General features: G+C 38.1%; 1 gene segment (V, D, J or C) and 1 further gene; one reads left to right on the top strand and one right to left on the bottom strand.

Annotated features, from left to right (window-relative positions):
* Positions 1 to 17227, bottom strand: part of Igk (immunoglobulin kappa chain complex) — a 3171119-nt gene that overhangs the window by 1075046 nt on the left and 2078846 nt on the right.
* Positions 2355 to 2885, top strand: Igkv4-53 (immunoglobulin kappa variable 4-53). The segment is given in 2 exon segments: positions 2355 to 2403; positions 2577 to 2885. Coding segments are annotated over 2 exon segments (358 nt in total).

Here is a 17227-nt window from a genome sequence, read left to right as displayed (position 1 = left end):
TGCCCAAAAAAACTCATATACTTTAAATACTTTTGTAGCTGTATTTAACATTTTCTCATGAATGTTTCTTCATTTCATAATGACATGAACTGTGGTACATGTGTAAATGTGTCTAACTGTATGAACATTATTTTTCATTATGTCTATAACCACTGGAAGGAAAGAATCACTACACTCATGGATTGTCAAAAGCATTGTTTGCCTTGTTTTTTCCTTAACATACTACTATTTACTACTCATCTCTGTGAATGTAGTTTTCCCTTTAGACTCCAAAATAGACATTATTAATACTGTCTTCATTTTGGCCATCCTAACAGTAGAGGGCAGCACTAGCAGCAGCCTTAGAGCTACATTTAGCTTAACACTAGAAAACAAAAAGTTCCTAAGCTCTTGATCCACTTGGCATCCAAGATCTCCAAGTGTCTTCTCATTTCAATGGCAATTGTCTTGGCACTTCCACACCATGATTTATTCTGTTTAATCTCATGAAGAAACAAGCCTGTTGCTTCCAGAAGAGGGGACCATGCATCTCCCAGAACTCTGGCTTGTGCAAACAGACTATCCTGATTCGATATTATCCATTTCCACTGAGTACCTGTTGTTGTCACAGTATCAGGACTTCTTGGAAGAAAGAAGTTAGTATGAAGTTGAGTTAGTATGAAGTTAAGATTGGATGTTTCTGAGACATGAAGAGATGTCTCAGAAGTTAAGAACAACTGTTGCTCTTGCAGAAGAGCAGGGTTAAGTTCCCCATATTCACATGACACAAGCATTCAAAACTCCAGTAATAGAATATATGAAGCCCTCTTTTTACTCCCTTGGGTACCAGGCACACAAGTTATTCACATACATACATGCAGACAAATAAACGTCACAAATATGGAATAAAATTAATAAATCTAAAAAAGATTAGTTATCTTCCTATCTCAATAGAGACAAAAATATTATTTCTGATTTTTTGGGTTTTTGGAGAATCCTAAACAAATTTCCAAACTTGAATAAAGGAGGAAACCCTTTCTTTATGCACAGCAAGACTCACTGTCCAATATGCTTGCTTATTTGAATTACATAACACCAAGGTAGATCTAGTACCCTTAGTGGTAATATATAAAAACTATCTTCACAACAATAATGGGGGATCCTTTAATTCTAAAGAAACAAGTATATGACTAACAACTAACTGCTGAACACAAACAAAGAAAGATGAGATCATGGGTTACCTTGAAGTAAAAGTAGCCATTTATTTACAGCTGTGTGCTCAAAAAAAGTAACTTAAAATTCACTTTAATTTAAGAATTGTTAGATCAGCAGTCTCAATAAGTGTATCTATTCAGAGTCTCTCATTTATTTTTCTAATTCTTGATACACAATGGAATTAGTCTTTTGTGAAGAAAAGAATGAGAAAGAAATTCTTAAGGAAGATCTAGAGACATACACTTGCTTCCTCATGGCTATGCTAAATTTGAAGTTATATGAACATTATTGAAATTTGCTGTAAGGTAAGGTAAAACTTTGATCAAACTTATACACAAATTTTCCAATTCAGGAGGTGTCATCCTTTAATAATTAAAATTTAATCTATTTGAAAAGTGTGCTCAAATATTTCCAGATAATTATATGACATGAACTAAACTATAACAGAGCAGAGTGTATACTGAGGATGGTAGATACTTAGATGTGTTTCAGATAGTGCATCTTCATGATGCACTGTGAAATCTAGCATTAGTTAGTATCCTCAACTAATTTAGTTTCTTTAAACTTTCACAGTGTTTTCACCCATTTCAATGTGAAAGTGTATTTTTCTATTCGCCTAAATGTGGCTTCAGTGCCTGATGATTGGAGAATTATTTGTGAGCACACCTCAGCTTTAGATCACACACATGGATACTGGCTTTCAGAGTGCATTGTGAACAAGACTGGAATGTAAGATACCTACTAAGCAGCTTCAAGGAAGAGAGGAACCAGATAATGCTCTCGGAATATTATAAACAGTTTGAGAGAGAAGTATACCTCAAAGTACTCAATTGAACATCCCTTGTTTAGTGTATCAAATCAAGCTGGTCTTAAGAGAAATCAATGAACAATACTTTGTGACAGATATGCACCACAAAAGAGGAAGAGAAAAACAGAAATTTCCTTCTTTGTAAGTGTAGTGTCTACAAATAAGTAGATATTGTCCTAGATTAGCCAGGTTTGCCTTTGTTAACAGACCACCTGACTTTATAAGCCGAGAACTCCAAAGACTACTATTTGCATAGTTCATCCTCAGAAACCACAAATTTCTCACAGTTGTTTTAAAGAGATGCACTTATAGGAAGAGCAATAATTAGTCAGAGACCAGGATCAAAAACACAATGGATTTTCATGTGCAGATTTTCAGCTTCATGCTAATCAGTGTCACAGGTAGAGATGGGTAGGAGTTTGAGTTCAGAAAACAAGGTTCTTTTTCCCAGGAAAGTTTCATAAAGTAGACTTTTTCTTTCCTCTGAATATTGAATGCTATGAAATTATTTTTGTATCTCTGTCTACTAACACCCTCTATCTCTTTCACTCTCTCTTCTGTTGTTTTTCCATAGTCATATTGTCCAGTGGAGAAATTGTGCTCACCCAGTCTCCAGCACTCATGGCTGCATCTCCAGGGGAGAAGGTCACCATCACCTGCAGTGTCAGCTCAAGTATAAGTTCCAGCAACTTGCACTGGTACCAGCAGAAGTCAGAAACCTCCCCCAAACCCTGGATTTATGGCACATCCAACCTGGCTTCTGGAGTCCCTGTTCGCTTCAGTGGCAGTGGATCTGGGACCTCTTATTCTCTCACAATCAGCAGCATGGAGGCTGAAGATGCTGCCACTTATTACTGTCAACAGTGGAGTAGTTACCCACTCACACAGTGATACAGACTAGAACAATAACTCTTTAACTCCCTAGGGCCTAGCTACTTCCTCTAGAGATGAAGTATGGACAAGGGTTTCTTTGTTGTACTACACAAAGGGAGCTTCATATCTCTCTTAGGAATATTGAACAAAGGTAACTCCAGCATATATGCAAACATTGATGTGGGAAATCCTGAGGGGATTACACCTAGATAAAGAATCTGACTTCTGGTGAAGCATCAGATAATCAACCAACTCTTGCATGAATGACTCTATGCAACTTGTCCAAATATTTAGACATAAAGCTTTTATATTATAGTGTTAACGATTTGGGAAATTACTTATAGCTTGTAATATTACAAAAACAAACCACTCCAAATGGAGAAGGGGGACAAATGGCAGTGAGTTGGCCTGGTAGGGTGGCTGGAAATGCTGGGAGGCCTTCTCAAGGGAGGTTAGATTCAGCTCTTTAGTGGAAGGCCTATTCCATCATTCAAGAACGGCGGGTCTTGATGAGCAGAGATGGTCCATGGTTTAGAGCATTATTGTAGAAATGCAGATTAATTATGGGATGGATCCTCTCATGGGATAGTCTCTGGATGATCCATCTTTTCATCTTAGTTCCAAACTTTGTCTCTGTAACTCCTTCTGTGGGAATTTTGTTCCCTATTCTAAGGAGGAATGAACTATCCATACATTGTTCTTCCTTCTTCTTGCTTTATATGCCCCAGTACAGGGGAATGCTAGGGCCAAGAAGTGGGAATAGGTGGGTAGGGAAGCAGGGCGTGCGGCGGGGGGCAGGGGGGTGTATAGGGGATAGCATTTGAAATGTAAATGAAGAAAATAATAAAAATTGAAAAAAAGAAAGGCAGAGAGAGTTTTTCTGTCTGGTGATTCTTTGAGGCATGCCCAGTCAGGAGAGTACAGGCCTTAGAAGCAGCAGAGCTTCTGGGACAGGCTCCTATGGGGCCTACATATGCATCCAATAGGTGGCACTGATCCTCAGCCCCCCTGTGTACCTTCCCAGCCAGAGGAATGCTGGCCTCCAGGGTGTGACCTGACCCTGAGACACAGGTGAAATCATCATTTTCTCTCTGGTGACTCTCTAAGGCAGGTCCACTCAGGAAAGCACAGGCCTCACAAGCAGCAGAGCAACTGGGACATGGTCCTAAAGGCCTACATCTGCAGCCAGGAGGTGGGACTGTTCCAAAGTCCTCTGTGCACTGGTCTCTCCAAGAGAGAGCTGGTCTACCAGGAGCATTGACACAGGCTTAGAGACTTACAGGAGGAACAAAAACAAACAAGAGACAGCAAAAGATAACAAGATGGTGAAAGGCAAATGTAAGAATCTTTTTTAAAAAGTTTTAAAAAAGAGACTTCATGGCATCATCAGAACCCAGTACTCCCACCAAAGCATGTCCTGGATATCACAACACACTTGAAAAACAAAATTCTGCTTTAAATCATATCTCATGATGCTGATAGAGGATTTTAAGAAGGACATAAATAACCCCCTTAAAGAAATACAGGAAGCCCTTAAAGAGGAAACACAAAAATCCCTCAAAGAATTATAGGAGAACAAAGGGAAACAGGTGAAGGAATTGAACATAACCATCCAGGATTTAAAAATGGAAGTAGAAACAATAAAGTAATCATCAATGAGACAACTCTGGAAATAGAAATCCTAGGAAAGAAATCAGGAGAGATAGATGCAAGCATCACCAACAGAATACAAGAGATGGAAGAGAGAATCCCGTATGCAGAATATTCAAAAGAAACATTGAGACAAACATCAAAAAATCATAAAATACAAAAAGATCCTAACTCAAAACATCCAGGAAATCGGGACACAATGAGAGGACCAAACCTAAGGATAATAGTTATAGATGAGAATGAACTTAAAGGGCCAATAAATATCTTCAACACAATTATAGAAGGAAATTTCCCTAACCTAAAGGAAACGATGCTAGGGAACATTCAAGAAGCCTACAGAATTCCAAACAGACTGGACCATAAAAGAAATTCCTTCCTACACATAAAAATCAAAACACTAAATACATTAAACAAAAATAGAATATGAAAAGCAAGTAAGGAAAAAAGGCAAAGTAACATATAAAGACAGACCTAAAAGAATTACATCAGACTTCTCACCAGAGACTATGAAAGCAAGATGTCATACTGACCCTAAGAGAAAACAAATGCCATCCCAGGCAACTATACCTAGCAAAACTCTCAATTACCATAGATGGAGAAACCAAAGTATTCCATGGCACAACCAAATTACACAATATCTTTCCACAAATCCAGCCCTTCAAAGGATAATAAAGGGAAAATTCCAACACAAGGAGGGAAACTACACCCTAGAAAAAGCAAGAAAGTAATCTTTCAACAAACTTAAAATCAGACGTAAAATTTACTCAGATGAAGTCTCAATTCTGAACATCTATGCTCCAAATGCAAGGGCATCCACATTCATTAAAGAAACTTTAGTAAAGCTCAAAGCACATATTTGCACCTCACAGAATAATAGTGAGAGACTTCAACACCCCACTCTCATCAATGGACAGATCCTGGAAACAGAATCTAAACAGAGACATGTGGATACTAAGAGAAGCTATGAAACGAATGGATTAATAGATATCTACAGAACATGTTATCCTAAAATAAAAGGATATACCTTCTTCTCAGCATCTCAAGGCACCGTCTCAAATTTTGACCATATAATAAGTCACAAAACAGGCCTCAACATATACAAAAATATTGAAATTATCACATACATGCTATCAGATCATCAGGGACTAACAACATAAATAATAGAAAGCTAACATACACGTGGAACCTGAACAACACTCTACTCAATGATAACTTGGTCTAGGAAGAAATAAAGAAATTAATGACTTTTTAGAGTTTAATGAAAATTAAGCCAGAACATACCAAAGCTTATGGGACACAATGAAAGCAGTCCTATAAGTAAAACTTATAGCTCTGAGTGCTGCCAAAAGGAAACTGAAGAGAGGATACATGAGCAGCTTGACAGCACAACTAAACAGAGCAAATGGAAGGAAATTCACTCAAGAGCAGTAGACAGCAGGAAATAATCAAACTCAGGGCTGAAGTTAACCAAGTGGAAACAAAAAGAACTATACAAAGAATAAACCAAACCAGGAGCTGGCTCTTTGGGAAAAATCAATAAGATAAGTAAACCCTTAGCCAGACTAACTAGAGGGCACAGGAACAGTATTCTACTTAACAAAATCAAAAAAGAAAAGGAAGGAATAACAACAGAATCTGAGGAAATCCAAACCATCATCAGATCCTACTATAAAAGCCTATATAATGTTGAGAGCCAAGAGGGAAGGAAAGACCATCCAGAGACTGCCCCACCCAGGGATCAATCCCACATACAACCATCAAACACTGACACTATTACATATGCCAGAAGGATTTTGCTGACAGGGCCCTGACATAGCTCTCTCTTGTGAGGTTAGGCTAATGCCTGGCAAATACAGAAGTGGATGCTCACAGTTATCCATTAGATGGAACACAGGGCCCCTAATGAAGGAGCTAGATAAAGTACCCAAGGAGCTAAAGTGGTCTGTAACCCTATAGAAGGAACAACAATATGAAGTAACAAGTACCCTCCCCAGAGCTATGTCTCTACTTGCATATGTAGCAGAGGATGGCCTAGTCAGCCATCAATGGGAGGAGAGGTCCTTGGTGTTGTGAAGATCATATGCCCCAGTACAGCAGAATGCTAGGGCCAGGAAGCTGGAGTGGTTGGGTTGTAGGGTACAGAGGGGGAGTGTATAGGGGGCTTTGTGGATAGCATTTGAAATGTAAATGAAGAAAATATCTAATAAAAATGTCTTTAAAAAGCCTACACTCAACAAAACTGGAAAACCCGGATGAAATGAACAATTTTCTAGACAGATATCAGGTATCAAAGTTAAATCAGGATCAGATTAACGATATAAACCGTCCCATATCCCCTAAAGAAATATAAGCAATCATTAATAGTCTACCTACAAAAAAAATTCCAAGATGAGAGGGACTAAGTGCAGAGTTATATCAGTCCTTCCTAGAAAACTTAATTCCTACAATCCTCAAACTATTCCACAAAATAGAAACAAAAGGTACTGTACCCAATGCATTCTATGAAGGCACAATTACTGTGATACATAAACCACACAAAGACCCATTAAAGAAAGAGAACTTCAGACCAATTTCCCTTATGAATATCAATGCAAAATTATTCAATAAAATTGTTACAAACCAAAGCCAAGAAGATATCAAAATGATCACCCATTATGATCAAGTAGTCTTCATCCCAGGGATGCAGGGATGGTTTAATATACAGAAATCCATCAACATAATCCATTATATATAAAAAAAACTCAAAGACAGAAACCTCATGATCATCTCCTTAGATACTGAAAAGGCATTTGACAAAATCGAGCATCTATTCATGATAAAAATCTTGGAAAGAACAGGAATTCAAGGCCCATACATGTACATAATAAAAACAATATACAGCAAACCAGTAGCCAACATCAAACTTAATGCATAGAAACTCGAAGCAATCCCACTAAAATCAGGGACTAGACAAGGCTGCCCACTTTCTCCCTACCTATTCAATATAGTACTTGAAGTCCTAGCCAGAGGAATTAGAAATCAAAAAGAGGTCAAAGGGATACAAATTGGAAAAGGAAGAAGTCAAAATATCACTATTTGCAGATGATATGATAGTATATATATATGAACCCAAATATTCCACCAGAGAACTCCTAAATCTGGTAAACAAGTTCAGTGAAGGAGCTGGATATACAATTATCTCAAACAAATCAGTCACCTTTATATACAGAAAGTATACACAGGCTGAGAAAGAAATTAGGGAAAGAACATCCTTTACAATAGTTACATATAATACAAAACTCATTGGTGTGACTGTGAATAAGCAAGTTGAAAGTTCTGTATGATAAGAACTTCAAGTCTCTGAAGAAAGAAATCAAGGAAGATCTCAGAGGGTAGAAGGATCTCCCATGCTCATGGATTGACAAGATTAATATAGTAAAAATTGTCATCTTGCTGAAAGCAATGTACAGAAACAATGCAATTCCCATCAAAATTCCAACTCAATTCTTGACAGAGTTAGAAAGGGCAATTTGCAAATTCATCTGGAGTAACAAAAAGCCTAGGATAGCAAAAACATTTCTCAACAATAATAGAACCTCTGGTGGAATCACCCTCCCTGACTTCAATCTATATTACAGAGAAATTGTGATAAAAAACTGTATGGTACTGGTCCACGGACAGACATGTAGATCAATGAAATAGAATTGAAGATCGAGAAATGAACCCACACGCCTATGGTCTCTTGATCTTTTACAGGGGAGCTAAAACCATCCAGTGGAAAAGAGACAGCATTTTCAACAAATGGTGCTGACACAACTGACAGTTAGCATGTAGAAGAATGTGAATTAATTCATTCTTATCTCCTTGTACAAAGCTCAAATCTAAGTGGATCAAGGAACTCCACATAAAACCAGAGACACTAAAACTTATAGAGGAGAAAATAGGGAAAAGCCTCAAAGTTATGGGCACAGGGGAAATATTCTTGAATAGAACAGCAATAGCTTGTGCTGTAATATCGAGAATCAACAAATGGTACCTCAAAGATTTGCAAAGCTTCTGAAAGGAAAAGATACTCTCAATAAGGCAAAAAGGCAACCAACAGACTGGGAAAGGATTTTTACCAATCCTAAGTATGATAGAGGGCTAACATCAAATATATACAAAGATATGTACAAAGAACTCAGGACTCCAGAAAACCAAATAATTAAAGATAGGGTCCAGAGCTAAACAAATGATTCTCAACTGAGGAATACTGAATGGTTGAGAAGCACCTAAAAAATGTTTAGCACTCTTAATTATCAGTGAACTGCAAATTAAAACTACCCAGAGTTTCCAGCTCACAATAGTCACAATGGCTAAGATCAAAAATACAGGTGACAGCAGATCCTTGTGAGAAAGTGGAGAAAGAGGAACACTCCTCCACTGCTGTTGTGGTTACAATCTGTTTCATCGACTCTGGAAATCAGTTTGGCGGTTCCTCCGAAAATTGGACATAGTACTACCAGAAGATCTAGAAATACCAGTACCAAGCATATACCCAGAATATGCTCCAACATGTAATAATGACACATGCTTCTCTATGTTCATATCAGCCTTATTTATTTTTTTTTTGTGTTTAAGGTCTTTGTTTATTAGTTTTTTTTCCATTTTTTATTAGGTATTTAGCTCATTTACATTTCCAATGCTATACCAACAGTCCCCCATACCCACCCACCCCCACTCCCCTACCCGCCCACTCCCCCTTTTTGGCCCTGGCATTTCCCTGTTCTGGGGCATATAAAGTTTGCGTGTCCAATGGGCCTCTCTTTCCATCTTTTGATACATATGCAGCTAGAGTCCAGAGCTCAGGGGTACTGGTTAGTTCATAATGTTGTTCCACCTATAGGGTTGAAGATCCCTTTAGCTCCTTGGGTACTTTCTCTAGCTCCTCCATTGGGAGCCCTGTGATCCATCCATTAGCTGACTGTGAGCATCCACTTCTGTGTTTGCTAGGCCCCGGCATAGTCTCACAAGAGACAGCTACATCTGGGTCCTTTCAGTAAAATCTTGCTAGTGTATGCAATGGTGTCAGCATTTGGAAGCTGATTATGGGGTGGATCCCTGGATATGGCAGTCTCTACATGGTCCATCCTTTCATCTCAGCTCCATACTTTGTTTCTGTAACTCCTTCCATGGGTGTTTTGTTCCCACTTCTAAGGAGGGGCATAGTGTCCACACTTCAGTCTTCATTTTTCTTGAGTTTCGTGTGTTTAGGAAATTTTATCTTATATCGTGGGTATCCTAGGTTTTGGGCTAGTATCCACTTATCAGTGAGTACATATTGTGTGAGTTCCTTTGTGAATGTGTTACCTCACTCAGGATGATGCTCTCCAGGTCCATCCATTTGGCTAGGAATTTCATAAATTCATTCTTTTTAATAGCTGAGTAGTACTCCATTGTGTAGATGTACCACATTTTCTGTATCCATTCCTCTGTTGAGGGGCATCTGGGTTCTTTCCAGTTTCTGGCTATTATAAATAAGGCTGCTATGAACATAGTGGAGCATGTGTCCTTCTTACCAGTTGGGGCTTCTTCTGGATATATGCCCAGGAGAGGTATTGCTGGATCCTCCGGTAGTACTATGTCCAATTTTCTGAGGAACCGCCAGACTGATTTCCAGAGTGGTTGTACAAGCCTGCAATCCCACCAACAATGGAGGAGTGTTCCTCTTATTTATAATAGTAAGCATCTGGAAAGAACTGAGATGTTCCCCAAGAGAGGAATGGATACAAAAAGTGTGGTACTTTACACAATGGAGTACTACTCAGCTATTAAAAACAATGTATTCATGGAATTATTAGACAAATGGATGGATCTGGTGGATATCATCCATAGTGAAGTAACCCAATCACAAAAGAACCCACATGGTATTCACTCACAGATAAGTAGATATAAGCCCAGAAGCTCAGAGTACACAAGAAACTCAAGAATAAGGAAGACCAAAGTGTGGGTACATCAATCCTTCTTAGAAGAGGGAACAAAATACCCATTGAAAGAGTTACAGAGACAATGTTTGGAGCAGTGACTGAAGGAATGATCATCCAGAGTTTGCCCCACCTGGGGATCCATCCCATAAACAACCACCAAAACCAGATACTATTGTAGATTCCAACAAGAGCTTGCTGACTGGAGACTAATACAGCTGTCTCCTGAGAGGTTCTGCCATGCCTGACAAATATAGAAGTGGATGCTCACAGCCATCCATTTGACTGAGCTTAGAGTCCCCAAGGAAGGAGGTAGAGAAAGTACCCAGGGAGATGAAGGAGTTTGCAACCTCATAGGAGGAACAACAATATGAACTAACCAGTACCCCCCAGAGCTCCCTGGGACTAAACCATCTATCAAGTGAAACACATGGGAGGACTCATGGCTGTAGTTGCATATATAGCAGAGGATGGCCTAGTTAGTCATCAGTGGGAGGAGAGGTCCTTGGTCCTGTGAAATTTTTATGCCCCAGTGTAGGGAAATTCTAGGGCCAGGAACCTGGAGTGTGTGGGTTGTTGAGCAGGAAGAGGGGGGGATGGGACAGTGGATTTTCAGAAGGGAAACTAGGAAATTAGGTAACATTTGAAATGTAAATAAATAAAATATCTAATAAAAAATTTTTAAAAAGAACATTCTTTAATGTTGGAAAACTGACTAAGTAGCCTCGTTCAAGGCTTGAAAAAATAATACTTGAGTCATTTGTTTTCTATAAACCAAAGAGAAATGGGTATGGAAAGCAATTAGAAAAATTAAACCCTGGTAGGACAAATAGCTACTCAAACTTAAATCATTTAACAGAGTTAGAGTACTTTCTATAGATAGAACAATGGACCCTAAAGATACACATAAAAAGATATTTTAGCAATCTACTAAAATGATAATAGACAAAAGTTAAAATTACAGGTAGATGGAATTGAGATGGAGGGCTAATTCTTATAGGAGCAGATGTCAACTTAATTTCACAAGATTCCTGGAATCCAGCTTAGACATATCTAGAGATATCCATACTACACGTAGGAATTGGACATTGTCTTAGGTAAAACAAAGTCTAAATGGAGTAGAAGGTCAAGTAGGAACATTAAAGCCTAATATGACCATTAAAGCCATAGATATATGGAAAAGAGATCTGTTTCATAATGGGAAGTACAGCACAGCATTGCTAACTACTTCAGAGATATGCTTAAAAAAGGAGACATTCCTAATACAGATATTTTAATAAGTATTCAAGGACAATTATAGCCTCTCAGGAAAAAGTCTGGCTCTCCAAATTCATATTGGAGAATCACTGTTAATAGAATTCAAAATGTCCTACCACTAAATGGTTAACTGATGAGCCTGTTTGGATAGAAAATATTCTTTTTTATTAGATATTTAATTTATTTATGTTTCTTTTTAATAAAAAACTCATGAAAAAATTGTATTCATATAGGTAAGTGTTTTTTTTTTCTTATAAAGGATAAGACTTAATTCAGGGTGGCTTACAGGTTCAGAGGTTCAGTCCATTATCATCATAGCAAGAAGCATGGCAGCATGCAGGCAGACATGTTGTTGGAGAAGGAGCTGAGAGTTCTACATTTTGATCCCCAGGTAACCAGGAGAGCTCTCTTCTGCACTAAGTAGAACTTAAATGTAGAGCCTCAAAACCCAACCCCCCATAGCGATGCACTTTCTCCTAATAGTGCAACTTCCCTTGAGCCAAGCATATACAAACTGCCACAATGTAACCTCTTTTTATACATTTACTTACTTTGAATGTGTGTGTGTGTGTGTGTGTGTGTGTGTGTGTGTGTGTGTGTGTGTGTGTGTGTGTGTGTGTGTGAGAGAGAGAGAGAGAGAGAGAGAGAGAGAGAGAGAGAGAGTGTTTTATTGTATGTGAATACCTGTTTGCAAAAAGTGTGGACACACTTGTGTGTGGGTGCAAGCACATGCACAAGTGTCCACATACATGAAGAAAGACCTGAGGGTGACATCAAGAGTGTCTTTTTGTCACTCTTTCCTCCTTTCATTGATTCGGGTTTTATCAATTGAACCCAGAGCTTACCAAAATGGCTAATCTCACAAACCGGCTTGTACTGGGGATACCCTGATTCCACCTTCCGAAGCTAGCATCCCGGTTTCCCCTCTGAAAACCCCCTGTCCTCTCCCCGCTACCCCTGATCACCAAACTACCCATTTCTACTTCCTGGCCCTGGCATTCTCCTATACCAGGGTATAGAGCCTTCACAGGACCAAGTGTCTTTACTCCCATTGATGACCAAAACTAATCCATCCTCTGCTACATATACAGCTGGAGCTATGAGTCCCACCATGTGTACTCTTTAAATAAAAAATAAAAATGGACTAAAACAGGCAGTACAAGAATAGCTGGAGGCTCAATATAAAGAAGAATCCACTTTGAGTTCTACTATATTTGTCATTTAAAAGGTTCTAGAAATGGAAGAAGTTGACAGATCTGAGAAATGCAATGAAATTATTCATGCTCTGTAGTCCTTACAACCTGAAATAGCTTTAACTTCTGTTACCTCAGGGACAGCCTATTGTAGTAATCGATTTAAAGATTGCGTTTTTCACAACCCTTTACATAAGCAAGATAGGGAAAAGTTTCCTTTTTCAATACATATTTTTAATAATAATTGTTCAATAAAGAGATATTACTGGATGTTATTACCAGAAGACATGTAAACCAGTCCTACCTTGTGTAAATATTACGTGCAAAAGCGGTTAAAAATAATTTGTAAAGAATATCCTCCATCCATCATATACCATTACATGGATCATATTTTGCTGGCTGCTTCAGATTCAGATAATTTAGAAAAATATTTAATGAAAGAAAATTTTGCCTTATTGGGGAGTACAAATTGCTCCTAAAAATACAGAGTCGATTATCTTGATTATCTAGGCTATAAAATAACTATATTAAAAAATCCAGGCACAAAAAGTAAAGATCAGAAGAAACCAACTACAAACTCTCAATGATATTAAAAAATCATTGCGAGATACAAATTGGCCAAGGTCCACATTGGATTACCCATTCAAAAGGTAAGTAATTTCCTTTCAAGTATTGCAAGGTAAGTCAGACTTAAATGCTTTAAGAAATGATCAGTTTACTTCTGCCTATTGACTAGGTTTGGTGGTTGTTTATGGGGTGGATCCCCAAGTGGGGAAGTCTCTGGATGGTCATTCCTTCAGGCTCTCCTCTGAACTTTGTCTCTGTAACCCCTTCCATGGGTATTTTGTTCCCCCTTCTAAGAAGGAACGAAGTATCCACACTTTGGTCTTCCTTCTTCTTGAGTTTCATGTGCTTTGTAAATTGTATCTTGAGTATTCTAAGTTTCCTGCTGACAGGAGCCTGATATAGCTGTCTCCTGCGAGGCTCTGCCAGTGCCTGGCAAATACAGAAGTGGATGCTCACAGTCATCCATTGGATGGAGCACAAGGTCCCCAATAAAGGAGCCAGAGAAATACCCAGGGAGCTGAAGGGGACTGAAAACCCATAGAAGGAACATCAATACGAACTAACCAGTACACCCAGAGCTCCATGGAACTATAACACCAATCAAAGAAAACACATGGTGGCACTTGTAGCTCTAGCTATATATGTAGCAGAGGATGGCCTAGTCAGTCATCAATGGGAGGAGAGGCCCTTGGTCTTGTGAAGGCTATATGCCCCAGTATAAGGGAATGCCAGGACCATCAATGGGAGTGGGAGTTTTGGGGAGCAGGGGGAGGAGGGATAGGGGATTTTCAGAGGGGAAATTAGGAAAGGGGATAGCGGGATAACATTGTAATAAATATTATAATGTAGCTCTAAAATGTTTCATTATTTCCATACTTCTACAAGAAATTGTTCCACTTGAAACAATCATTATAACATGCTTCTCAAAAAACAGAAATAGATTTGAAATATTTTGATAACTATTTAATACTGTTTTCCTTATTACATATTTTTGTGTCAACATACAAAATTATTAAAAAATCTTTTATTACAGAAAGTGGAGATATGGAACAGCAATTGATAGGTCTTGTTTCCTCTTGCTTGGGTCCCTACTTGCCCTATTTGGATTAACAGCACCCAACACATTGTCAGAGCCCTTTGGAACACCAGTTTGGCAGGATCCAACAGCATTTATTTGTCTTCATAGACACCAGGGACAGACTGGGTGCACAAAAATACCTGCAGACAAAATACCCACACACAAAAGAACAAAAAAAGAATCTTTTAACAGCACATTATGATTTGTGTCTGTGTGTGTGTGTGTGTGTGTGTGTGTAGTCAGAACACAGCATAATGGAGGCAGTTTAATCATTATGACGTGGAAGTTACAAGGACTAAAACTAGGTCTTCAAGTTTAGTGGAAAGTATCAATACTACCTGTCCTATTTACATATCCCTGTAATATTTCTTAAGTGTATGTAATTCATAGATCCCTCATGTCTAAATCTACAGGTATCCAGACACACAACAGGCCACAATGTATATCTGAGTTTGAGGTTTTTTATATTTGGTCAAGCCATCATATCTAATATTCTTCTCTATTTCCCAGTATTGTCTATAGTTACTCACTACATAGAGTGAGTAGTGATGCTGGTGACTTTAACAAAGGCCGTTTTCCAGAGGTCTTGGATTCAGCAACCAACACTCAGTAGGCAGCACACAACCATTTCTAACCCTAGTTCTAGGAGTTCCACCACCATCTTCTGGCCTTTTTAAGGTACTAAATAAATGTGGTACATAGACATACATGCAAGCAAAACACACAAAGACAGAATAAAATAATAAAAAAATGTTTCTTCTCTCAGGTATAGAATATGTATTAATGTAAAATGAACCTCTAATTCCTGGAGAACCAGAATCAATTGTTTCCAGCAACAAAGAGGACTCAGATCAGCTCCCTATGTTTTCACTCATCTTTCCTTTATACTAGAGGTTTTCAACCTTCTTAATACTAAGATTATTTAATATACTTCCTCTTATTGTGGTGATCCCAAACATAAAATTATTTTGTTGAGAATCACAAAATATAATCAATCATGTTCTGAAGGATGCAAGTGAGATTTTTTTTTGTTTTTTTATGAAATCGTTTTATTAGATATTTTCTATATTTACATTTCAAATGTTATCTCCTTTCCTGATTTCCCATCCAACCCCCCAGTTCTTTCCCCCCTCCCCCTGTTCACCAACCCACCCACTCCTGCTTCACGGACCAGGCATTCCTCTACACTGTGGCTAGAGCATTCACAGTGCCAAGGGCCTATTTTCCCATTGATGACCAACAAAGCTGTCCACTACTACATATGCAACTGGAGCCATGGGCCCCACCATGTATACTCTTTGTTTGTTGGTTTATTCCCTGGGAGTTTTCAGGGGTACTGGTTAGTTCATATTGTTGTTCCTCTTATGGGGCTGCAAACCCTTTCAGCTCCTTGGATCTTTTCTATAGCTCCTCCATTGGGGACCCTGTGCTTACTGCAATGGTTTTAAGAGTTTTGTCAACCAGGTGGGGAATATCAGGATGGATTCATTTCTTTATACTTGACACACAGAGAGCCAAATATCTCACATATGTTTCCTACAAAAGGGTTTTCAATTATAAGAGATAACACTTTGAAATTCACTCAAAACCTACAGTGTAATTACACTTTGTTATGGCACATGGGAAAATTCTGCACAGGAACCTAGGGACAGTACAAACATTCCCTTACTTTTAGCAAGTCATGATTTTAACTTAATACTGTAAGTATAATTGACATTCTGAGGTCTCAAAGGTGATTAGTATATCCTGTGCCTTCAGCAATCTAATCTTACCATTAACATTTGGTGGTTAGCCAAGAGCAATAGCAATATCCTACTTTGTTTTGAGGCCCTTAGGCACTCCTGGAAAACTTGTAGAAAGGTTTCCCACATTTGGGAAAAATGACAAATTTTCTGAATATGCCATAGCTTTTGAAAGAAACATTATCAGTCTATGGAGGGAACTGTCATTCAACCATGTTTGATACTGAATTACAAGATAATCAGTGATTAATCAGCAAACAGTATGTGGCTATGTTATGATTTTTAAAAGGTAAGAAAATGAGTATAATTTATCTCAACCTATTCCTTCCACATAATTCAAGACCAAAGAGATGACAAAACTTACAGAAATAAGAAAAGAGATAAATATTTCAATAAGAAACAAGTGCATTGATTGTGTACCATAACCCCCTTTTGGCAAACTGTCCCTCCTCTATGAATTGAAAAGCAGAACCTATCCAGGTGGGGAATATCAGTGAGGCCTATACAGTTCAGAAATGTTGAAATTAGAGAGATATTCAATATAATGTATCTTAACATACTAATATTGCATTTGGTAGTTCGGGTAAGCAAAATTTTCCATTTATAAGGCTACCAAATTACTGCATTTTTCAACGTAAACCTTAATTCAAAATGCAAGTATTTAACATTTTTGTATACCATTGTATGTGGTATCACTACTCTTCCTTGATTCTGAGCAGTAGCAACAATCTATGACTGTAAAGTAGCCACTTAATTGCAAGAACACATCATAATGTGCCATCAATTTAAAACATCATAGCATATTCTACAGTTTGTTATATTATGGCTTTATATTAAATGGCTTTATACCATCAAGTTCTATATTATTGTATCTTTTTGTAATCTCACTGTATCTCAGAGAACATTTTATATTTCTGTTTTTT

The sequence above is a fragment of the Mus musculus genome, chromosome 6, assembly GCF_000001635.26.
Source record: "Mus musculus strain C57BL/6J chromosome 6, GRCm38.p6 C57BL/6J".
NCBI lineage: Eukaryota > Metazoa > Chordata > Mammalia > Rodentia > Muridae > Mus > Mus musculus.
The sequence above is the reverse complement of the archived record's forward strand: the minus strand, read 5'-3'. Positions and strand labels throughout refer to the sequence as shown.